General features: G+C 41.0%; 1 protein-coding gene across 1 annotated transcript; it reads left to right on the top strand.

The window, feature by feature from the left end:
• The first annotated feature begins 575 nt into the window (after positions 1 to 575).
• On the top strand, positions 576 to 25,598 carry paox (polyamine oxidase). The gene is made up of 7 exons (XM_078530746.1): positions 576 to 3,683; positions 5,968 to 6,457; positions 10,875 to 11,074; positions 12,799 to 13,054; positions 19,897 to 20,009; positions 20,730 to 20,887; positions 22,804 to 25,598. Exons 1-7 carry the CDS (start codon positions 3,503 to 3,505, stop codon positions 22,945 to 22,947), a joined length of 1,542 nt encoding a protein of 513 aa, XP_078386872.1. The 5' UTR covers positions 576 to 3,502; the 3' UTR covers positions 22,948 to 25,598.

Below are 25,598 nucleotides of genomic sequence, written 5' to 3' on the forward strand. Positions count from 1 at the left end.
AGGACAAGGCAGTGCATTGGGATGTCAGAGGATTGTGTAAGGGAATCTACTGAATCATAGTGGATAATTAATTGTTGAAGAAATGCTAATTTGAACATAATTCCTCCAGGAAGACAGCTATTCTTTAACATCAATTTTGCGGATTGGTGAAAGCAGAAAGGCTACATCCCAATTTGCAGTTTTATTTCTCATTAGAGGAAAATGGTATTCGTTGTACATGGAGATACTTGGAAAATTTGAACTATTGAAGCTGTGCTCATTTCACCTAGATTGGAGATATTTGGAAAATAGTTGCAACAAATGAATATGCTATTAGTAAAAGCAAGCTGGCTGACACCTCTGCGACAGAAAGCATTTCAAGGAAGCATAACATGAAGTAGGACATGCAGGACAATCAAACAAAAATGCCTGTGCAGCAATGTTTAAGGCTTTTACAGCATATACAGCAAAATGCATGGAATAAGCATCCCTGTTAAGTTTAAGGCAAGCTAACGCTGTTTCTTGAAGTAAGATTTTGTCTTACAATTCCAGCATTCACCAGACAAATGCGGTCAAAATTTTACAATGTAAGTGTATGTAAATGGTGTGATTATTCATTGGACAAAAAGAGCAATGCAGATGAAATGCTTACATTTTATGATACCTGTAGCAACACCGTGGTGAATGGAAAGTGAACCTTTACCTGTTATTTAAGTAGAACTAGTAGGAAAGAATGATTCACAGTATTTGGGGCAGCCAGGAGAGAAAGCTACATCTCTTTTGATATTGAAACTAAAGATGCTACTCAGTCATGCAGTTTCACCAGGCATTAACCTATGGTCCAAGGAATAAATGGGTAGAAGGTTTTAATGTTTTTTTTTTATTCACTCATAGGATGTGGGCTTCACTGGCTGGGCCAGCATTTATTGCTGAACCCTAATTGCCCTTGAGAAGGAGGTGGTGAGTTCCTTCTTGAACCACTGCAGTCCATGTGGTGTAGGTACACCCACAGTGCTGTAAGGGAAGAAGTTCCAGGATTTTGACCCAAAGGCTGGATGAGGCCTGTGTGGAACCAGATCTCTTGTAGACTAAACATGCTCCACTGACTACTTTCCTGGGCATTTAACATTAGACATTAATGAGGTCATTCACCAATACAGCCCTGATTTTGTCACAATGCCAGAGCCAGTAGTTATAACTGCACTTGATAAATGAGGAAACAAATCATTCAAGAAGGCTTTTCAAAGAAAGCTGCAACATGTGGACAATCACAAACTGACATTGGCAGACAGTTTGCAATATCTGGACCACCTAGAATGGCGCAATAGACACTGGATGATTATTTTATTCATTCATGGGATGTGGGCTTCGCTGGCTGGGCCAGCATTTATTGCCCATCCCTAATTGCCCTTGAGAAGGTGGTGGTGAGCTGCCTTCTTGAACTGCTGCAGTCCATGTAGTGTTGGTACACCAACAATGCTGTTAGGGAGGAAGTTCCAGGATTTTGACCCAGTGACAGTGAAAGAATGGTGATATATTTCCAAGTCAGGATGGTGAGTGACTTGGAGGGGAACTTCCAGGCGGTGGTGTTCCCATCTATCTGCTGCCCTTGTCCTTCTAGATGGTACTGGCTGTGGGTTTGGAAGGTGCTGTCGAAGGAGCCTTGGTGAATTCCTGCAGTGCATCTTGTAGATGGTACACACTGCTGTTACTCTGCGTCTGTGGTGGAGGGAGTAAATGTTTGTGAATGTGGTGCCAATCACGCGGGCTACTTTGTCCTGGATGGTAAAACATGTGGTTAATGCAGACTCCCTAATTTGAGGTTTTAAAAGAATCCTGCATTTCCTTCAACAAGGATGAGGAAGATGATCTTTCTATCACCTCAAAACCAAATGCACATCACCAGTACTGTTCAGTTTCCTTTTCTTGCTCAGTAAGAAGGTACTCCACTATGAGTAAATCTGGGTGCACGTACCATTATTTTCAAGAAGTTGGAAAAAGGAAAATTGTTTAATAAAAGTACTAGATTTTGGTTTATTGGAAGCAGAACACAAATTGTTAATTCATAGTTTCAGATACATAATTACAATTAAATTTGAAATTGTGAAGTTTGGTTCTGTACCCTACATAAACAGCCAGCCTTTAAGCATGTGAATACAATAACCGTGCAGTCAGATGATGAGCAGCTAGCTGCCTTTTACTCAACACCAGTGGGATGGCTCCTCACTTGTGCAAAGATCATACATGCTTGCACTGTTTTCAGCATTGGTTCAGTCTAATGTTATGAGGCTTCATTTTGCAGCTATTTTAATCTTAATAATCTCTTATTTGTTTGTGCAAATTAAGAAAACCGCTTGATGACTAATGGTGCTCGATCACAGAGCAGGGAATTTGGGGCTGGTGGTGTGGAGGGAAGACATGCATTTTGAAAAAGTAAACTTTTGTTCTCCTTTTCTCCAACTTGAAAGTCACCGGCACAGTAACTTTGAAAACTGGACAGTTGATATGTCTAATATAATGTAACTAGGGTTGATAGCTTTGGTTGAATGTATTCATGCAATTTTTATTAAATACCAACCCACTATTGATGGCCAGTATTTTCATTCCTGGGCACACCATCTTCCAATATCAACTGGAAAGTAAACGAACTCTTCATGATTCAACTGGATGATTTTCCCCCACATCCTATATTTTAATGACTAACAAAAGCATTAAAATGAAAATAAGAACTTTTTTAATGCAATCATTTTCTCCTGGCTTGCTCACAGCAGTGACCTGTAGACTATTCTTTATGACCCGGAGATTCGAGAATAATCTTGGGACAGTTGGAAATCCTATGCGTAATATCAAAGATTTTATATGTCAATGGGGATATTTGTGTATTGCACGCCGGCTGTGGTTCAGTTGGTAGAATTGTTGCCTCCAAGTCAGAAGGTTACATGTTCAAGCGCCACTCTGAGAAGTGACCGCACAATCTAGGCTGACAATCCCGTGCGGCGCTGAGGGAGGGCTGTGCTGTCCGGGGTGCCGTCCATTCGGATGAAACGTTAGCCGAGGGAACGGCTGCACTGTCAGAGGTGCCCAATCTTTCGGAAAAAAAAAGACACTATGTCGAGGGACCCACCAGCTTGCAGGTGGGCAAACGGCACTGTTGGTGGGGGGGGGGAAGCAGTTGACTGCTCCTTCCAGGCCAGCCTATAGTGCCATTTTGCTGCTTGTGAGATCTTCCTGTGTGCAAATTGGCTGCAGCATTTACCTGCAAGTGAGCACATTTTTTTTTAAAGTAGTATTATTGGTTGCAAAGTGCTTTGGCGTGAGCTGCAATCATAAAAGACGCCTATATATAAGTGCAAAGTTTTGGTTCATTTCGCAATGCAGTGCATTGGTGAACGTTATCTGCCACCCTGGCTGTAAAGTATAGCTGGCAGTGCGCAGAATCGGCGAGCCGACCGTTGGCGCACTCCGGGCTGAGGCGGCGGCGGCAGCAGCGAGGAGGGAGTCTTAAACAACAAAAAAAAAAGAAATGGCTGAGGCAACCTCCCGGCGGGAGCTGGACCCGGACCCGGACCCCAGCATCATCATCATCGGCTGCGGCGTCGCGGGGCTGGGAGCCGCCCAGAGGCTCCTCCAGCACGGCTTCAGCAGGGTCCGGCTGCTGGAGGCGACCGAGCGGAGCGGCGGGCGGGTCTGGAGCCGGCCTTTCGGTGAGGACCCCGGCCGGGCGACCAGCACCCCCTCCCCCCCCCACTACCCAATCCTAACGGCCGGGCGACCAGCACCCCCTCCCCCCCTACCCAAACCTAACGGCCGAGGCTCGCGCACGGTTGATAGGGGGTGGGGTTAGGGAGGGGGATGGGGGGGGGAGTCGACTTCATCCAACTGACTCGGGCTTCGGGAGCACGACGAGGTTGGCCGGAGCTGGGTGACTTAACATTTATATATTGGGCGGAATACAGTTAGAAACGTTTCCGCCACACTCGGTCCCCTGAGCATTTTTTAACAGGAATCCTTGTTCGAAAAATACCGGTACCGTTTGGAACGCTTTTCCTTAAAAGCCTTAGTTGCCTCTCTCAAAATTTGGCTTTCATGCAGAATAACTACTCACCCTCCTCTTGCAAAGCAAGAAAGAAAGATTTGCATTTATGTAGTTAAAACAAATACTGCGGATGCTGGAGATCAGAATGTTACGGTGTAGAAGGAGGCCATTCAGCCCATCGTGTCTGCACCGGCCCTCTGAGCATTTTAACTTAGTACCAATTTCCTGCCTTTCTCTCCCCCCCCCCCCCCCAAACCCTGCTCGCTATTTAAATAGAAACAGTCATCCAATGCCCTCTTGAATGCCTCAATTGAACCTGCCGCCACCACACTTCCAGGCACTGCATTCCAAACCCCGGCTACCGGTTGTGTGAAAAAGTTTTTTTTTCTCGCCTCGCGTTTGCTCCTGAATGAGACCTGAAATAAAAACAGAAAGTGGTGGGAAAACGCTGCAGCCAAAGAGTCAAATTGAACTCAACGTTAACTCTGTTTCTCTCTCCACAGATGCTGCCAGACCTGTCGAGTTTTTCAACCACTTTCTGTTTCTGTTCACATTTATATAGCGCCTTTCACGACCTCAGAATGCCCTATGATATGAAGGCAATGTTCTTTTTTGAAGTATCACAGTGCAGAAGAGGCCCTTCGGCCCATCGAGTCTGCACCGACACGTGAGAAATACCTGACCGACCTACCTAATCCCATTTACCAGCACTTGGCCCATAGCCTTGAATGTTATGACATGCCAAGTGCTCATCCAGGTACTTTTTAAAGGATGTGAGGCAACCCGCCTCGTTTTATAAGATGGCTATCTCTTAAACTGTCTCTTTTAATTTAAAGTAAAATAAATGGAGCATGTGAGCACCTACTAGTGCTGTCTAACGATTAGCCTAGGTGGCCTGATTACCGTGGGGACAGGGGGCCCAGGTCAAATGCTATTGAAATACATTTGCCAGGTTTAGCACTTGAAAACAAAGGACAGAGTGGCTGGTTTTTCCATGGGTAGTGTTACAGACTCTCAGGAAATCTGATTAAAAAACTCTGGAGAGAGAGAGAGGGACAGCAGCTGCTGCAATCAACCGAAGGAAAAAGACTGATCTCTGTTAGCTACCAGGCAGAATACTGGTTGGTTGCTGCCTCACTCAGAGTGGGGCTGTAAGCAGGATGGAATGAGTGAGTCGGCAGTGGAAGCAGAGAGGAGGAGGGAGATGAGCAAAGTGGCATCAGGAGTGAGCAAGGGGGTTGGGATAGAGGTGCCAAATAGGAGGGAGCGAGCCGGTCAGGTTAACGTTGGAAAAAGGGAGGGAGCAACAGGGGTTTGAGATAGAGCTGGCCAGCAGGAGGAAATGAGAAGGTCAGGATGGGGATGGCGAACAGGAGGGAGGAAGGGGGGTTGGGATAGGGGCAGCCAGTGGGAGGGAACGAGAGGATCCGGATGGAGTGACCAACGGGAGGGAGTGAGGAGGTCAAGAGAGGCCGGACAGTGTGGGTGGCAGGAACAATGTTTAAAAAAAACAGACTGTATATGCACAATTTCAACATTGTTCTTGGCACATGCACAATAACTGCACTAAAATGGAGATCAAGGCTAGCACGTTATTCAGGTACGTGCCCTAATTTACAAGCTGCGTAAAAAGACGAATTAGTAGAACACACTTTAAGCGGGGGATATCTGTAATGTACATATTTCTAACCCAGAATTTTCATTGCAGTTTCTGTAGGACACCAATAAATATGCCACAACAGTGGAGGCTTCTGGTTCAATCCTTCACAACATCGTGTTGCCAAACACAGCAGTGTTGGTGCAGGGCTATTTGTAGTGCAAACCTGATTTATTGTTAAAATATATTAGCAAGAGGGTTAGATTTTTCATCTGTTGACTATGACTGAGCAGCTAATCTATCCCATCTCACAAGACATTTCAATGAATGTAGTGCTTTTTAATTTTTCATGCAGCCAACGGGTTAGTGGAGATTGGAGCACAGTGGATACATGGACCGTCGAAGCAGAATGCTGTGTTTCAGTTGGCCAGCCAATATGATCTTCTAGATGAAAAAGCAATGTCAGAGAACAACCAGGCTAGACAAATAGATGGACGTCCACCTGGAGTGTCAGCCTATTGCACCAGCTCAGGGAAGAGAATAGGGCCAGAAATAGTAGTCGCCGTCACAGAATTGTATTCAACACTTAGCCTGAAAAGCAAGGAGTTCTTCCAGTCAAAGACAGAACCTGTCCTTAGTTTGGGTGAATTTCTAAAACTTGAAATTGCTCGGTGTGCAGAAGAATGGAAAGATGATGAGGAAACGTGCAATCTTAAACTTGCTCTGCTGAACGTAGAATTCAAGATGGAATGTTGTATTTCTGGGACGGACAGTTTGGATCTAGTAGCACTCCAACCATTTGGAGAGTATCTGACATTACCTGGAATTGATTGCGTTTTTCCCGGGTAGGTATAAAGAGCAAAGCTATGCTACTACATTTTGTTTTTAAAATCATGGGTTTCAAATCCACAAGGAGCAGTGATGGAGCCTCAGCTATTTACAATCTATCTTAATAACTTAGACAAAGAGACAGAGTTTGCTGATGATACAAAACTTGATGGGAATGCAAACTGCGAGGAGGACACAAAGAGGCTGGAAAGACATACGAATAGGTTAAGTGAGTGAGTAACAAGGTGGTAGATGGAGTATAATGTGGGGAATGTGAAGCTCACTGTGGTCTTAAGAATAGAAAAGCAGAATATTTTTTAAAAGGGATGAAACTTGTAAATGTTGATGTTCAGAGAGACTTGCATGTACTTGTAAAAGAAACACAAAAAGTTGGCATGCAATTAGGAAAGCAACTGGCATGTTGTCCTTTATTGCAAGGGGATGGGAGTACAAGAATGTGGAAGCCTTGCTACAATTGTACAGGGCTTTGGTGAGTTCGCACCTGGAACACTGTGCAATTTTGGTCTCCATATTTAAAGAAGGATATACTTGCATTAGAGGCAGTACAGCAAAGGTTCACTAGAGATTGGTCCTTGGGATGAAAGGGTTGTCCTATGGTGAGAGGCTGAGAAAATTAGGTCTATTCTCTGGAGTTTAGAAGAATGAAAGGCTGTCTGATTGAAACATGCAAGATTCTGAAAGGGCTTGATAGGGTAGACACTGAGGTTGTCTCCCCTGGCTGGAGAATCTAGAACACAGGGGCACAGTCTCAGGATAAGGGGAACAATCATTTAGGACTAAGATGAGGAGAAACCTCTTCACTAAAAGGGTTGTGAATCTTTGAAATTCTCTACCCCAGAGGGTTGTGGATGCTCCATTGTTGAATATATTTAAGGCTGCGATAGACACATTTTGGTCTCTCAAGGAATCAAGGGATATGGGGAGTGGGTGGTAAAGTGAATTTGAAGCTGAAGACCATATTGAAGCAGGTTCCGTGAGCTTTATGGTTTACTCCTCCCATTTCTCATGTTCTTGTGTTAAATTTGTATTTGGGAGATTGTTTATTTCAATTACCCAGCCTACCTACTCCATTTCTCAGAACTAGTGTTATGAAAATCAATGCATGTGCAACAAGAACTGGCTCACAGGGAAAATCCTAAAATAAATGCTTACCTGAATTATGCGAATATATGAATTAGGAGCAGGAGTAGGCCACTCGGCCCCTCGAGCCTGCTCCGCCATTCACTAATATCATGGCTGATCTGATTGTAACCTCAACTCCACATTGCCGCCTACCTGAAGTGAACTGGGAAACTAGGCTACAGGATAGATCAATAGAGAAGCAATGGCAGACATTTAAGTGGATATTTCAAAGTATTCAGAATAAGTACATTCCTGCTATAAAGAAAATTTCTAAGGGGAGGACCCACCACCCGTGATTAGCTAAAGATGTTAAGGAAAGCATCAAACTTAAGGAAAAAGCATACAACTCCGCAAAGATGAGTGACATGACAGATGATTAGACAGAATATAAAGAATGGCAGAGAATGACTAAAAGGTTAATCAGGAGAAAGAAATTAGAGTATGAGAGGAAGCTATCTAGAAATGTAAAAACGGATAGCAAGAACTTCTACAGGTACTTAAAAAGGAAAAGAGTAAGTAAAGTGAGTGTTGGTCCTCTAGAGAGTGACAGTGGGGACTTAAGTAGATAATAAGGAAATGGCAGAAGAAATGAACAAATATTTTGCTTCTGTGTTTACTATAGAGGATACAAAAAACATTTCAGTTATAGCTGCAAATCAGGAGGTGAACAGGAGAAAGGAACTTAGTGAAATTGAAATCACTAGGGAAATGGTACTGAGCAAACTGATGGAGCTGCAGGCTGGAAAGTCTCTGGGTCCCGATGGACTACATCCTAGGATCTTAAAAGCGGTGGCTAATGAGATAGTCAATGTGTTGGTGTTAATTTTCCAAATTTTGCTAGATTCTGGAAAGGTTCTATCAGATTGGAAAGTAGCAAATATAACCCCTCTATTCAAGAAGGGGCGGAGGTAGAAAACAGGAAACTATGGGCCGGTCAGCTTGATGTCTGTCATGGGGAAGTTATTAGAATCAATCATTAAGGAGGTTATAGCTGGGCACTCAGAAAAGCTCAAGGCAATTGGGAAGAGTCAGCATGATTTCATGAAACGAAAATCATGTTTGACCAATTTATTGGAGGTTTTTGAAGGAGTAACATGCACAGTGGATAAAGGGGAGCCTGTAGACATACTGTACTTGGATTTCCAGAAGGCATTTGATAAGGTGCCACTTCAAACATTATTATAGAAAATAAAAGTGCATGGTGTAGTGGGTAACATATTAGCATGGATAGAAGATTGACTGGCTGGCAGAAAGCAGAGAGTATGCATAAATGGATCTTTTTCTGATTGGCAGGATGTGACGAGCGGAGTCCCACATGGGTCTGTACTGGGGCCTTAACTTTTTACGATTTACATCAAAGACTTAGTTGAGGGGAGTGAAGACATGGTAGCTAAATTTGCAGATGAGACAAAGATAGGTAGGAAAGCATGTTGTGAAGAGGACATAAGGAGGTTGCAGATTGATATAGATAGGTTGAGTGAGTGGGCAAAGATCTGGCAAATGGAGTTTAATGTGGGAAAATGTGAAGTTGTTCGCTTTGGCAGGAAGAACAAAAAAGCAGAGTATTATTTAAATGGAGAACAACTGCACAATTCTGAGGTGCAGAGGGATCTAGGTATTCCAGTACACGAATCACAAAAAGTTAGTATGCAGGTACAGCAAGTAATTAAGAGGGCTAATGGAATGTTTATTACAAGGGGGATTACACATAAAAGTAAGGCTGTTATGCTTCAATTATACAGGGCATTGGTGAGACCGCACCTCGAATACTGTGTGCAGTTTTGGTCTCCTTATTTAAGGAAGGATGTAAATGCATTGGAGGCAGTTCAAAGGAGGTTTACTAGATTGATACCTGGAATGAGTGGGTTGTCTTATGAGGTAAGGTTGGACAGACTGGGCCTGTTTCCACTGGAGTTTAGAAGAGTGAGGGGTGATTTGATTGAAGTATACAAGATCCTGAACAGCTTTGACAAGGTGGACATGAAAAAGATGTTTCCTCTTGCGGGTGAGTCCAGAACTAGGGGGCACTGTTTTAAAATTAGGGGTGCCCCTTTTAGGACAGAGGTGAGGAGAATTTTTTTCTCTCAGAGGGTTGTGCGACTTTGGAATTTTCTGCCTCAGAAGGTGGTGGAGGCAGAGGTAGATAAATTCTTGTTAGGTAAGGGAATCAAAGGTTATCGGGGTTAGATAGGAATGTGGAAATCGAAACACAAGAAGATCAGCCATGATCTTATTGAATGGCGGAGCAGGCTCGAGGGACCGAATGGTCTACTCCTGTTCCTATTTCTTATGTTCTTATGTACCTCTGATAACATTTCACTCCCTTGCTTATCAAGAATCTATCTAGCTCTGCCGTAAAAATATTCAAAGACTCTGTTTCCACTGCCTTTTGAGGAAGAGAGTTCCAAAGACTCTCAACCCCTCTGAGACAAAAAAAAATTCTTCTTATCTCTGTCTTAAATGAGCGACCCCTTATTTTTAAACAGTGACCCCCTAGTTCTAGATTCTCCCACAAAAGGAAACATCCTCCCCACATCCACCCTGTCAAGACCCTTCATGATCTTGTATGTTTCAGTCAAGTCGCCTCTTACTCTTCTAAACTCCAGTGGATACAAGCCTAGCATGTCCAACTATTCCTCATAGGACTGCCTACTCATTCCTGGTATAGGTCTAGTAAATCTTCTCTGAACTGCTTCTATCGCATTTACATCCTTCCATAAATAAGGAAACCAATACTGTACACAGTACTCCAGATGTGGCCTCACCAGTGTCCTATACAACTGAAGCCCAATCTTCCTACTTTCATATTTAATTCCCCTTGCAATAAACAATAACGATCTATTAGCTTTCCTAGTTATTTGCTGCGGCTGCATAGTAGCCTTTTGTGATTCATGCACCAGGGCACCCAGATCCCTCTGAATCTGAGCTCTGCAAACTCTCACCATTTAGATAATATACTTTTTTATTCTTCCTGCCAAAATGGACAACTTCACATCTGAAAAATTTGGAAATCTCACTCAAATTCATGATGCTGTTTGTGAAATGGCAGCAGATCCTTTTGTGTAGCAAAGTCTTTCAGTCCACTCTGAAATTCACAATGGTGTGTTTTCACTAAATCCCAAACAGTACAAAATCAGTTTATAGTAGGTAACTTACCATCTTGTATACCGGTAGTACTTGATTCTCAAAACTAAACTTCACTATAAAAGGCAAATTATTGATCAAAGTAGTTGACCCTTCAGTTCTGATACAATGTTCATGATTGCAATTAATATTTATATACATTTTCAGTGGATTTAAAAGCCTCATTGATGCAATGATGAAACCTCTGCCAAAGGGTATTGTATCGTACAATAAGCCAGTTAAATGCATCCATTGGAATGGATCCTTCAAAGCATCTAACACACAAGAACACTCTTATTCAGTTCTGGTGGAGTGTGAAGATGGAGAGACTATACCAGCGGATCATGTTATAGTCACTGTTCCTTTAGGTAATAAATGATTTGAGTCTTATTCTGTCTCTTTCAGAAAATCAATACAGGAACTTCATATGTGCAAGTGTAGAGATCTGCCTTCTCAGGCACAAGCTAATTCTATGTACGATATTGACACTACTTTATAAATAATGTTAAAGTGAAACTACATTAAGTGAGTCGACGTTAAGCAAGAATTACTGTAGCATGACTGGAATGCATTGGAAGTTCAATATCCACTACATTCTCAACGCATATCCTCTGTACACTTATGTATAAATTTGGAATTCTAATAAGCCCTATTAGGGAATTCCTTTTTTAAATTCATTCATGAGATGTGGGCATCGCTGGCTAGGCCAGCATTTATTGCCCATTCCTAATTTCCCTTGAGAAGGTGGTGATGAGCTGCCTTCTTGAACTGCTACAGTCCATGTGTAGGTACACCCACAATGCTGTTAGGGAGCAAGTTCCAGGATTTTGACCCAGCAACAGGAACAGCGATATATTTCCAAGTCAGGATGGTGAGTGACTTGGACGGGAACTTCTAGGTGGTGGCGGTCCCATATATCTCCTGTTCATGTCCTTCTAGATAATAGCAGTTGTGGGTTTGGAAGGTGCTGTCTAAGGAGGCTTGGTGAGTTTATGCAGCGCATCTTGTAAATGGTATACACTGCTGCCACCGTGCATCGATGGTGGAAGGAGTGAATGTTTGTGGGTGGGGTGCCGATCAAACGGACTGCTTCATCCTGCATGGTGTCAAGCTTCTTGAGTGTTATTGGAGCTGCACTCATCCAGGCAAGTGGGGAGTATTCCATCACACTCCTGACTTGTACCTTGTAGATGGTGGACAGGCTTTGGGGAATCAGGAAGGTGAGTTACTCACCACAGGTTTCCTAGCCTCTGACCTGCTCTTGTAGCCACAGTATTTATATGGCTAGTGCAGTTCAGTTTCTGGTCAATGGTTTAAACCCCCCCCAACACCCCCACCAGGATATTGATGGTGATGGTAATGCCATTGAATGTCAAGAGGCGATGGTTAGATTCTCTCTTGATGGAGACGGTCATTGCCTGGCACTTGGGTGTTGCGAATGTTACTTGCCACTTGTCAGCCCAAGCCTGGATTTGTCCAGGTCTCTCTGCATTTGGACATGGACTGTTTCAGTATCTGAGGAGTCACGAATGGAGTTGAACATTTTGCAATCATCAGCGAACATCCCCACTTCTGACCTTATGATGTAAGGAAGGTCATTGATGAAGCAGCTGAAGATGGTCGGACCTGGGACACTACCCTGAGGAACTCCTGCAGTGATGCCCTGGAACTGAGGTGATTGACCTCCAACAACCACAACCATCTTCCTTTGTGCTGGGTATGACTCCAACCAGTGGAGAGTTTTCCCCCTAATTCTCATCGAGTCTAGTTTTGCTAAGGCTCTCTGATGCCACACGGTCAAATGCTGCCTTGATGTCAAGGGCAGTGACTCTCACCTCACCAATAGGTTTCCCTAATAGAGGAGTTAATAAACCTGGCAGTGTAGACGTCCTTGGGGGCCTGATTTGAATTCTGTTTTGAATGAGTTAAAATGTTTTATTCATGGACCTGTGCAACACTGGCTGCTAGAATTGACATCTGGTCAATGCAGTGTATCAAAGGTTATATTAATTGTTTCCTTTAATCCTCAAGTTTGTATTTAAAACGTTTGGATGTAATCAGCTATTCAAGATGATATCTTTTGCTTGTTTAGGTTTCCTTAAGGAGCATTATAAAACTTTTCTTCGCCCCCCACTTCCTGCCAGTAAAATTAATTCCATTCAGAAACTGGGTTTTGGGACAAATAATAAAATCTTCCTTGAATTTGAGGAGCCATTTTGGGAGCCAGAACATCATCTGATCAACCTGGTCTGGGAGGATGAGTCTCCACTGCTTAGTACACGGCCAGATCTGCAAAAAGAGTGGTTCAGGAAGATCTTGGGCTTTATTGTTCTACAGCCCATGGAAAGGTATATACACTTGATATATTTAAATATGTGTGTATCTAATATCTATTTCATTCTGATTCTCTCCTATCTTGGAAGAATCATTTCTAGAACATTTTTACTGTATTCATTGCATATTTTAACAAAACAAAATAATTTGAAGTAGTATTTTGCAGTCAGTGTTATAAACAACCAGTTATTTATGAGCAAGGGTTACTACTGCTGTTGCTTGTAGCTACTCTTGCCACGAGATCTGTTGTCATGTTATGTGATGCTCGTCTGTCTTGCGCCATCGTCACACATCAGCTGTCGCCCGTCTGCTTTGCTTTGTGATGTCCACCATCCATCCACGCCTAGGTCCACCCCTCTTTCTGCTGCCCTCCACTTTGCCCTCTAGAAGAGATCTCTGCAGCTTTTCAACCCTGTTGAAATGGCTGAAATACTGACATTTTCTCTTCAGGATGTCACTTTTTAGAGTTCTTTTGCACTTGCATTTTTAAGCACCTCTTCATTTGGCTTATGATCTGTATACGGAATTTTCAGCGTACATCTTAGCACTCGCATTTCAAAAGCCTCTATTTTCCTCCACAGATCTTTACTTATTGTCCAGGTTTCTAAGGCTTACAGGAAAATGGATAGAATGTAGCATCTTAAAAGTTTTTTCCTTATTACAACCAAGAATTTTTTTGTTGTTAACATATCCTTCATCTTCACAAAATTACTCCTGGCTATCTGTATCCTTCTTCTAATTTCAGCATAGCATCTACCATCTTCTGTTATCATTTGTCCTAAATAGACAAACTTAACTACTTGTTCCAGTGTGACACCATCCACTTCAATCTCCACTCTAGTTTCTCCAGTGTATTTCTTTTTGTCTTTTTGGTGGTCATACTTTATCCATATTCTAAACTTCTAGATTTTATTTGATCTCCAATATTTTGTAGGGCCTCTCTTGATTATGCAAGTAACGCTGTGTTGTCAGCATACTGCAAGTTTGTTATGGTCTTGCCTCCAATTTTTACCCCTAGAAGTACATCTAATTCTCTAAATTTTTGTTCTGTGTACAGATTGAATAATTTTGGCGACAGTACACAACCTTGTTATGCTCCCCTCTTCATTTGAAACATGTCTGATTGTCCATCTCCTAGCATGATGTCCGTATTTGGTCCCAATATAGGCTCTAGATAAATCTCACATCTTTACTGTCAATGTCACATTTCATAAATATGATCGAACAATCATCTGTGAAACATTTGTATATGTTCTTGTTTGTTTCTAGATATTTATCGAAGATTGTTCTTCAGTTAAATATTCCCTTTCTTGTTCCTACTCCAGGTCCAAATCCATACTGTGTTTCATCAATTTCTGCTTCACATATGTTATTATTTCTATCTATTATGATTTTCAAGATCACTTTAAAGAGATGACTCATTAAGTTTACAGTTTTAAAATGATTGCACTCCATTGCTTTAGGTTTATTAGCTAACTTAACGAATGATGAATGTCTCAAGTCACTTGGAATGTATCATTTGGTATTTGATCACAAAATTCAGTTATCTCTTGTAATTCTGTTTCTCCAAGAACTTTTAGATATTCTGTTGTTACTTCATCCATAACTGGAGCTTTTCCTGTGCTCATCAATTTCAAAGCATTCTTTACCTTTGGTAACATATTGTTTGGTCCTTCTTTTGCCTTTGTATCTTGAACCCTCCCACAATTTGGATCATTGTACAATTTACTTACATATTCTGTCCATCTTTTGCGACTGCACCCTTTTCAAACAATATTTTACCATCTTTGTCTTTTATGCACCCACTATCTGTTGTTATCCCTGTTTTACTATCTATCAAAAATTTCACCTTCTGGCCTACAATTCATTTTGTGATTTATTTCCAGCTGATCACATTTCTCATTGCACCATTTCTCTTTAGCCTGCCTACATGCATTCTTTATTGTCTTTTCAATTTCATCATACTCAGGTGTGTTTCTTTTCTTTCCTCCTATCATCATTGCTAGTGTGTTATCTGTTGTCCACTCCTTGTTTCTTTTTTTCCATTTTGCTAACATTTCCTTTGCAGCATGTTGTATTCTCTCTTTCGTATTTTCACATTTGCTTTTTATTTCTTGGTCTGAAACTCTGTTTGATCTGTTTCCTCAGTCCTGAGACATTCATACTTGCTTTTACTTTAAGAGTGACTGCCTCTCTGATGTTCTCATCCCTCAACATGCCAAGCTCTAAATGGTTGCACATCTTTTTCTTTCTTGGTATTTTCAGTTTCATAATTTCTTTCCACAAGAACACAATTATCTGAATTTATATCCGCGCCAGGATACGTTCTTTATATTGTTCCTAAAACTTTGTTTCACCATTTCACAATCTATTTGGTTTCTAACACATCGCCTGGACTTCTCCAAATTTACAGATTTCCTTTTGGTTGCTTAAAGAAGGTGTTTGCCACCATCAGATCATTTTCTTGACTAAATTATATCAGTCTGCCTCCCCATTCATTTCTCAATCCGAGATCATGTTGACTGACATGCATTCCTAATGTTCCTTCACTGACTTTAATGTTTAAGTTGCCCATTACAATTACAAGGTCAGTTAATTTGACTTGATCAGAACATCTGAGGATGTCACCATGAAATGCCTCTATTTCCTGCTCACTGATCTTGTGTCGGAGCATAAACTTGCACGACAACCAGATCAAAAGGCTTCCCTTCGATTTTAATCATGACCACTCTTTCTGAGATTGGCCAGTAACCTGGAACTGATCTTTTTTTTTGTTTAAAAGGATTCCTACTCCATTATATCCTTCTCACCTCCTGAGAAGTAAAGCACATGATTCTTCTTGTCCATCTGGCCAGATTCTATTTTAATTCTGTAAGCCTTGGTAAGTCAATAGTGTCTATCCATTACCTGTATGCAGTTATCAAGCTTTCCTGCCTGATATAAAGTCCTTATATTCCATGTTCCAATTTCCAAGAAGCTATCTCTCCCATTGAGTGTAATTGGCTCAGAAGCTGACCTCGCTTGTGAGCTTAGGTCAACTTCATCACAAATTTGTTGGTTACTTCACTGAGGAAGGGCTTTTCCTTCCCTGTCAACTGCTATGAAAACAGAGACACTTCTTTTGTGGGTTGGTGGGTGGAAGGGGGAGTGTAGATTATGTTCTGATTCCAGCTGATGTTACTACTGGACAGGTCAGATTGCAGGGTGGAACCCGGCTTGATAGATCCTAACTTTTATTTTTTGTTTAGAAACGTGGAGGGTAGCTACTGAACAGAGTCACAGGAGTCAGCTGATGAACTTTTAACAAAAGAATAAAACATTTATTAAGCAAGAAAATATTAACTATTTTATAATATTCCTTCACCCATAACTATACCTTTACAGATATTTACATATTCGTAAGGATAACACAAGTTACAAAAGCTATCTTATACTCTAATGTTCACAGTAAGTACACAGTCCATATAAACCAATAGGCGACCTATGGTCAGATACCCCTCTCTGAAACCAAGTGACAGATGCCACTCCAAAGAGATGCTATGGATCTCTCATCAACTCCCCCAAACACTTGTCATACTGTTAGCCAACCGGTCTCTCTGAACTCGGTCTTTCACACAAGGGTTTCCAATCTCCACTCTTGAAAAACTCGCCTTAGAATCTTATCCCAAGCGACGCTTTCTCTCAGACATCTTCCACAAGAGTCCACCTCCAGGGTTTCAAACTTTCTCTTTCTGATGTTCCTGTCCCTTGGATCACCACATGCATTCAAGCTTTGCCTTCATCACGTTCTCTCTCAAGCACTCAGCCATGCCAACAGAATGCCACTGCTTCACATGCCCATAGTAAAGAGTTACAAACTTTTGGCTGTCTCCTTGGATCTTCTGGCTTCTCGCAAGCCTATTTTGCTTTAAGTCTGCGTCCTGCAGCTTTCTCCCTTTAAGCTTGGAGCCTTTCTCTGCTCTTCCAGTTAACAGGATCTTTTCCAGATTCCTGTTCTTTCCCTTTGTCTAGAAGGTCTTCTTGGGACTTTACTTCTTCTGTTTTTTGGGAAAACATGCTTCCTGCAGCTCCCTCCTGTCCAGCTTCTTCTAGCTCCTGTTTCCAACTTTAGTTTGGGACTTGCTATCTGTCTCCCTGCTGTGCTGCTTCTGCTGGCAGCTTCTTTCAACTGAACTGAAACTAATTTTCTGTTTTCCTCTGTCTCTGTGGGTCCTGTCATGAAGCTATTAATGTATATAATATTTTGGAAAATATTTTTCTTTTAAAATAGAGGCTTAGTTTGTGGGTATGTCTTAATTGGATTAATGCCAACTAGTCTGTTTTGATATACTAGTTTGAGATGTAAACAAAGAGATAGCGTGCATTTGCATTTTTTGAATAGAGCATTCAAGAAGTGGGATGAAAATTGATGCCTTTCTAACAGATACCAAGCAGTATGTTTATATTACTAATAAAATTGGTAGTATGAAAGGGGTTTCATTGTTAAAAGGTGGAGTTGAAAGAGGCTGGTGAGACAATGAGAATTTGAATTCAGTCAGTGGTGCTAGGTTAACTTCGGCAGTTTTTGGGTGTGCAGGCAGAGGTAATGTAAGATCAAAAGGCAGCAGCAAGCCTCAACTGGCTCTACAGTGGAAAGAACCTCATTTTGAATTTGTACAGTGAAAATGCTTTGCCTGGTGTCTGGTTAAGTCTATGGGTTGTTGTTGCCTTAATGGAGATTAATTTGGGAATTTGTTAAAAATTATGATAGTAATTTTGTAGCCTTGTGTGTATATTTTAACCTGTGTAATTAATAAAATGTTTCATTTAGTTTAATGCGAAACCTCGAGAACTAGTGGTCTCATTCCTAAGTTTAGAGCCACATCTCAAACGTAACACTTAAAATTATTGATTATGATGGTTGTTTAAAGCTTCCCTCTGGGATTTTTAAAATAACTCCGCTTTACCAACTGCATTGGCCATAACAGTCCCTCTTTCTTGACCTCTGGTGCTAGCAACAGCACAGTTTTTTCCACTTTGTCTTAAATTCCCTACAACCCACCACCCCTCCTCCCCCACCTTGATAACACAGCTCTCCACTTCAAGGGTCATGAAACTCATTAAAAATGCAGGTATTCAAACAGAGCTTGGACTTGCTGTCTCCAATCTAAAACGAAACTAGGGCCAGAATTTTGATGTCGGCGTGCGGGTGCGACCCGACACGCCAATACGTAAAATGACGCGCAGTGACGTTGGGCTTGCATCCCGACGTCAGCGCACGTCATTTAGATATTACAGCCGGCGGGTGCAAAGGAACCAATTAAAGCACTGATCAACGCTGCCCGTCCAACCTTATCGCATTTTTCAGGAAACCTCAACCACGAGCAGAATGAGGTTTCCTGAAGGTTTTATTAAATAAATAAATAAATTCTGATAAATTGACAAACATGTCCCAGCTCATGTGACACTGTCACATGAGGGGGGTCACGTGTAAATAATTTTTATCTTTATTAAAAAATTTCAATCTGAACTTAATCTCCCTGAGGAAGCTCCATGCCTCAGGGATACTTCTGTGCTCTTTTGCGCACACGCATGAAAAAGCGCAGGCCCCGACTTTCCCTCCTCCCCCCACCTGCACAGGTAGCGCTGAGCGCAACCGGCCATGCATCACACTGGGTGGGACCTAATTGGCCCGCCCACGTAAAATGGCGGTGCACAGCTGATCACGGGCAGCGATCGGCTGCGCGCCCGCTCCCAACTGGCCCGCCCGACAGGCAGAAAATTCTCCCCTAGATCCCAGGTTTCACCTTTTTAATCCACAAATAGAAAAAATATAAATTAAACTTAAACTTAAAGCTGAAGCTTATTCCTAACATACACACATGCACATATAACTGACTTAAAACCAGCTCTAGTTCCTAACAATTTCTAGCAGCGCAATGTTTGCTAGTTTAATGTTGTTACTGTCAACCAATGGCAAAGGCTGGAAGAAGACATGCCCCTGATGACATTTTGTCTTTTCACACTGGCTAAACTGGAGTGATACTATTGTAATATATATGGCTTGAGTTGAGGGTGTAATATTAAATATATTCTCTGATACCAGCAGCCATCTGCAATTTTCTTCCTCATAATGAACATACTTTTCCCCTTCCCCATTAAAGATAAGTGAATACAAAGATCTGTAATGATAAAATTCAGGTGTCAAGTTGTACATGATAAGCATGATTCAAATTCAGTTATTTAAAGTTGAATGCTGATTCTATTTATCTTTTATACGCTCTGACTAGAGAATGATTATTGGCTTTCAAAATACAAAACTTTTCTTTCATAGAAGCTCAATAAAACTGATATCGCACACATTATTGCAGAATAACATGTTTTCCATGACATTGCATTCATTTACAAAGACTATTCACGACCCTGTAGTAAAGTTGTAATAAACAATAGTAGGTCCATTTAATTGTAGAGATTTGACATATAATGACGACATTTACCGTTGGCATGATTTTATTATGTTCTGGTAATGTGTAATTGCACTTAGTAAGTATTCAATCAACAGGACTGAATATATTGAAATAAATAAAGGGGTTTAAATTATTGAGCGAATATTTCTGTTACGTGCTAAGAAGCTAGTACTAATTTCATTAAATGGTTCAACTGCTAAATAGCATTTGACAAATGTACAAAATTAAGAAAATAAAGTACTCTTGAAATAAACAGTATCTATATATTATTGAATATGTTGCTACAGCACTTAAAATGTTCAAGCAGATAGTCATGAGATTTCAGTTGAATTTTGACATGTGCAGGATGAATGTAGGGACATGATATTCTCGTTTTCCCAGGCTTCATGTATCTTATGTTCTGACTGCAGATATGGCCATGTCCTTTTAGCTGTGCTTGCTGGGGAAGAAGCTAACTTTATGGAGAGCCTATCTGATTCTGAAGTCAAAAATTGTTTGACACAAGTCATACGGAGATTTACAGGTACATTTTCTGACATGTTATGGCATTATGAACTGCTTCTAATGCATTTCCATCCTTCCTTAAATAAGGAAACCAATACTGTAAACAGTACACCAGATGTAGCCTGACCAGTGCCCTGTACAACTGGAGCACAACCTCCCTACTTTTGTGTTCAATTCCCCTTGCAATAAATAATAGCATTCCATTTTTCCTAATTACTTGCTGAACTGCATACTAGCCTTTTGTGATTCATGCACTAGGACACCCAGATCCCTCTGAATCTCAGAGCTCTGCAATCTCTCACCATTTAGATCATGTGCTTCTCTTCTATTCTTCCTGCCAAAATGGACAATTTCACATTTGCCCACATTATACTCCATTTGCCAGATCTTTTCCTGCTCACTTAACCTATATATGTCCCCTTGTAGCCTTCTTATGTCCTCTTCACAACTTGCTTTCCTACCTATCTGTGTGTCGCCAGCAAATTTAGCAACCATACCTTCAGTCCCTTCATCCAGGTCATTTATATAAATTGTAAAAAGTTGGGGCCTCAGCACTGATCCCTGTGACACACCACTCGTCACATCCTGCCAACCAGAAAATGACCCATTTATGGCTACCCTCTGTTTCCTGTCAGCTAGCCAATCTTCTATCCATGCCAATATGTTACCCCCTACACCATGAACTTATTTTTTTTTTAATTCTTAACTGCACAAAATATTTACAAGCTCTTTTATTTAGGAAACCCATCGATACCCCTGCCGAAGAGTATTATACGATCAAAATGGTATAGTGATCGTTACACAAAGGGATCTTATAGTTACACTGCAGTTGGGAGTTCAGGAGATGATATAGATGCCATTGCACAACCTCTCCCACTAACATCTACAAAAGCACAGGTACTGTATAATTTTGTTTCTTAATTGAGTATAATGTACATTTATTTTATATATAGAGATTAATATTACTTTATTGGATAAGTGGGAAGCTAAAATAGGCAAATGTTACACTTAAATTTATTACAGCATACATACAAACATACATACATACGAATTAGGAGTAGGAGTAGGCCACTTGGCCCTTCGAGCCTGCTCCTCCATTCAATAAGATCATGGCTGATCTGATTGTAACCTCCCACCTACTCTAGATATCCTTTCACCCCCTTATTTATCAGGAATCTATCTACCTCTACCTTGAAAACATTTAAAGACTCTGCTTCCACTGCCTTTTGAGAAAGGGAGTTCCAAAGGCTCAATACCCTCTGAGACAAGAAATTTCCCCTCATCTCTGTCTTAAATGAGTGACCCCTTATTTTTAAACAGTGAACCCTAGTGCTAGATTCTCCCACAAGAGGAAATATCGTCTCCACATCCACCCTATCAAGACCCCTCAGGATCTTGTATGTTTCAATGAATCGCTTCTTACTCTTCTAAACCAATGGATACAAGCCTAGTCTGTCCAACCTTTCCTCATAAGACAACCCACCCATTCCTGGTATGAGTTTAGTAAATCTTCTCTGAACTGCTTCTAATACACTTACATCATTCCTTAAATAAGGAAACCAATACTGTAAACAGTATACCAGATGTGGCCTGGCCAGTGCCCTGTACAACTGGAGCACAACCTCCCTACTTTTGTGTTCAATTCTCCTTGCAATAAGTGATAGCATTCCATTTTTCCTAATTACTCGCTGAACTGCATACTAGCCTTTTGTGATTCATGCATCAGGACACCCAGATCCCTCTGAATCTCAGAGCTCTGCAATCTCTCACCATTTAGATCATGTGCTTCTCTTCTATTCTTCCTGCCAAAATGGACAATTTCACATTTGCCCACATTATACTCCATTTGCCAGATCTTTTCCTGCTCACTTAACCTATATATGTCCCCTCGTAGCCTCCTTATGTCCTCTTCACAACTTGCTTTCCTACCTATCTGTGTGTCGCCAGCAAATTTAGCAACCATACCTTCAGTCCCTTCATCCAACTCATTTATATAAATTGTAAGAAATTGGGGCCTCAGCACTGATCCCTGTGGCACATCCTGCCAACCAGAAAATGACCCGTTTATGGTCTGTTTCCTGTTAGCTAGCCAATCTACTATCTATGCCAATATGTTACGCCCTACACCATGAGCTGTTTTTTAATTCTTAAAGGTTTCCTTATGGGTTGCATTCAGAAGGGGAAGATTTTGAAATTGGCTTACAGACTGTTTGAAAAAGACCAAAGTCTACAGAAATGAGCTGTTAAACAGCAGCAGATGCAGTCCTGCCAGAGCATTAACTAATGTATGGATCACATATGAACAAAACCTCTTAAGCCATTATCTAGATAACTCTAATTACAAGCAGCCAGCTATCACTAATGATGAATCCATCTTCATCCGTACATTCTCTCAGTTTTTGGCCACAATTTATATGAAATGGGAACTATCATTTTGGCTTCAGTGAAGTTCACATATTGACTTTCATTAACTCTGTGGACTGTGAGACCTTCTGTTTGACAAATTGATTTTCAAACCATGTGTATGGTATTTGTCACTTCTGAAGACTCCGCTTTCAAGAATGTTGAAATCTTGAGTTTTACCTTTTCTCAAATCTATTTTGTTGAACCTCATTTTTTTATCTTTTCCCGTCTTCAGATATTCTATCCTGGGTGGTCATTTTGCCTTTCTCCACATTTCTGAAATATTAACTTTATAATAAAATATTTACATTTCTGTTTTCTGTAGACTTACCTTCAAATGAAAAGTTCAGGTATGCATATTTATAATTAACACAGTGATTTAATAATCTTGTTTGTATTATTGCTGTTAGCCTTTGCAGGTGCTTTTCGCTGGTGAAGCTACTCACCGGACATTTTACTCTACTACCCATGGTGCCTTGGAGTCGGGATGGAGGGAAGCAGATCGCCTGAATAATCATTATTTGCCTTTCACCTCCATAAACACAAAACTATAAAACTTTCCAATAATTTACCATAGTCCACCTGTTATCTCTGTCTTTAATCAAATCCTTATCGTGTCCAAGCTTACAATCTAAAGTGTGTTAGAGATTGGTAGGGTTAATCACTAAAGAATGTTTTTATGAATTATATTGCTGTGCATGAAAGGAGAACTTTATTTTCACAAATTTACAATGTCAAGGTACCAGAGACTTTTTGGCCTCAGCTGACCATATAAAAGAATGAGAACTTATTGGTGGTACCCGGAAGAAAAGATTTGAGAAACATTGTTTAGAAAGAAGGAGTTCAAGAAGGTACCTAATCAAAATATATAACATATCTAGGCATCTTCCACAGTAAGACTCGGGAATCCAAGACTCAGGCCTGGTTGTACTGTGTTCTTGAGCTATACTTCATCCACCCTGTCTAAGTTTATCTCTGTATCTATCCCCATTCTCATATTTCCCTACTACCATTGTTGTGTCCTTCTCAACCCCCTAGCCTAGACAATGCTCCTGCTGGCTCTTTTCCTCTCCTCTTGTCCCCTTTATACAGATTATGATCCACCTGAACTTTTAGCAGCGGCAATTCTCTGTGCTACATGAGGCCAGAGCTGCTTGTTTCCAATCAGTCAGTGCCACAGAATGGTGGGCTCTTAGTGGAGAAAAGTATCCGGCAGTGGCAGCAACACAACTTGGAGACAACGCAAGAATGTTCTTCACATGGATGGAAGCCATTGTGGAAAGTAGAGTAAAGCTTTTTATCACATGACTGAAATACTACACATATTACTGATATACTGATATAGAAAGATACAGGCCTCAGAGATATTTTTAACTACTTTAAAAAAAACTTGCTTAAGCTGTAAATAACTTGGTTTTCCTCTCTCCAGAACCTCTTGTTCTCAATTGCTTTTACCTCTTTTGCATTATGTATAGTGGTGATGTTGAAAATGTGTTTATGAAGAACATATTTATAATCTCATTGTGTATAGGCTACAGAGGAAATCTTTTCTCTATGTCATAAATGTTTGCAAAAGAATATGTCAGGCAAACGAGTAGTGTGAAGTACGTTAGGGTGTTGAAAATACAGTTGAATACTAGACAAGGCGAGTTAGAACACTGGAGACAAACTTCCATAGGCTGAAAGGGTCGTTTTTATTTTATTTTTCTATCTCCTTTAAATGAAAGATATTTCTATGGTTATCTGGTATATAGAGCCATAGTGATCTACTGCACAGAAAAAGGCCCTTCGGCCCGTCAAGTCTGCGCCAGTCAAACCAAGTACCTAACTATTCTAATCCCATTTTCCAGCATTAGGCCCATAGATGCCATGGTATCACAAGTGCAAATCCAAATACTACTTAAACGTTATGAGGGTTTCTGCCTCTGCCACCCTTTCAGGCAATGAACAAAAAAAAAAATTTGTAGTGTTCATGAAGTAGAGTACTATACTCCAGAGCCCTCCTGCAGTAACTTTACTTCCTTAATACAAGTACACAAGATAAATATAGATAACGAAGGCTATTTAGATCAACTTAGTTCACGAACAGTAAAATCTGAATCTCTCTCACATTGCACCATTTAACTGATTCTTGAATGAAACTAAAGTTTTCATCTCCACCACCCCAAACTGGAATATCATTCTGTGTGTTTGTCCGGGTATCTGTAGTAAACTTTCTCTTCAGCAGTTTTACCTAATACTTTTAGTATCCTGGTGTACCTTGAATTAACCTTATCTCTGCTATTCACTATCTTCTATATCGCCCCCCCACCCTGAACTCCCCTACCCAGTTTTCCCATTCCAGGACTAAAAGGTCCTTGTTTCTCTAGTCACACCCCAGAACTCAATCCTTTAGTGGTAGTGATCAGCCTTGCGGCTCTCTTCTGAACCCTTGCGTCTTGGTGACCAAAACTGAAAACTGTACTGAAGGTGCAGGAGATGTGGTAGGTTTTTTTTTTAATTCTCTCACAGGATGTGGGCATTGCTGCTAGGCCAGCATCTATTGCCCACCCCTAGTTGCCCTTGAGAAGGTGGTGGTGAGCTGCCTTCTTGAGCTGCTGCAGTCCTTGTGGTGTAGGTACACCCACTGTGCTGTTAGGAAGGGAGTTCCAGGGTTTTGACCCAGCGACAGTGAAGGAACAACGATATAGTTCCAAGCAGAATGGTGCGTGGCTTGGAGGGGTACTTGCAGGTGGTGGTGTTCCCATCCATGTGCTGCCCTTGTCCTTCTAGGTGGTAGAGGTCATGGATTTGGAAGATGCTGTCAAAGGAGCCTTGGCGAGTTGCTTCAGATTTACTTCAGATTATTATGTGAGCTCAGAGATGATAATATCTATCACTATAATCAACACCAACAAATTCTTGATGCCTAATTATCTGGGGCTATATTGTTTTGATACACATACTGTGAATCACAAATCCAATGTTATTATTTGTTGGAATTGAAAATATCTTTGTGCTTAATATTGCTACAAATGTTTCAATGGAAGTAGTTTAAGAATCTCTTTAGTATAATATTGTATTATCCTTTAATCAACAGCATCAGAAATTTATTTAAAATTGTTGCACTTCATGGACAAATAATTTTATGTTTGAAATTTGCTCTAATTTGCACAGAATGTATGTGAGTTTCCATTTTCCGAAAAGGAAGAATAAAACTGTCAAA

The sequence above is a fragment of the Cetorhinus maximus genome, chromosome 27, assembly GCF_964194155.1.
Source record: "Cetorhinus maximus chromosome 27, sCetMax3.hap1.1, whole genome shotgun sequence".
Taxonomy (NCBI): domain Eukaryota; kingdom Metazoa; phylum Chordata; class Chondrichthyes; order Lamniformes; family Cetorhinidae; genus Cetorhinus; species Cetorhinus maximus.

What these genes read in the sequence shown, in the direction of transcription:
- paox (XM_078530746.1), top strand. Translation starts at nt 3,503, where the DNA reads ATGGCTGAGGCAACCTCCCGGCGGGAGCTGGACCCGGACCCGGACCCC. An exon ending in GTTCTACAGCCCATGGAAAG is followed by an intron (nt 13,055 to 19,896) that starts GTATATACACTT and finishes TTCTGACTGCAG; the next exon opens with ATATGGCCATGTCCTTTTAG. An exon ending in AGTCATACGGAGATTTACAG is followed by an intron (nt 20,010 to 20,729) that starts GTACATTTTCTG and finishes TCTTTTATTTAG; the next exon opens with GAAACCCATCGATACCCCTG.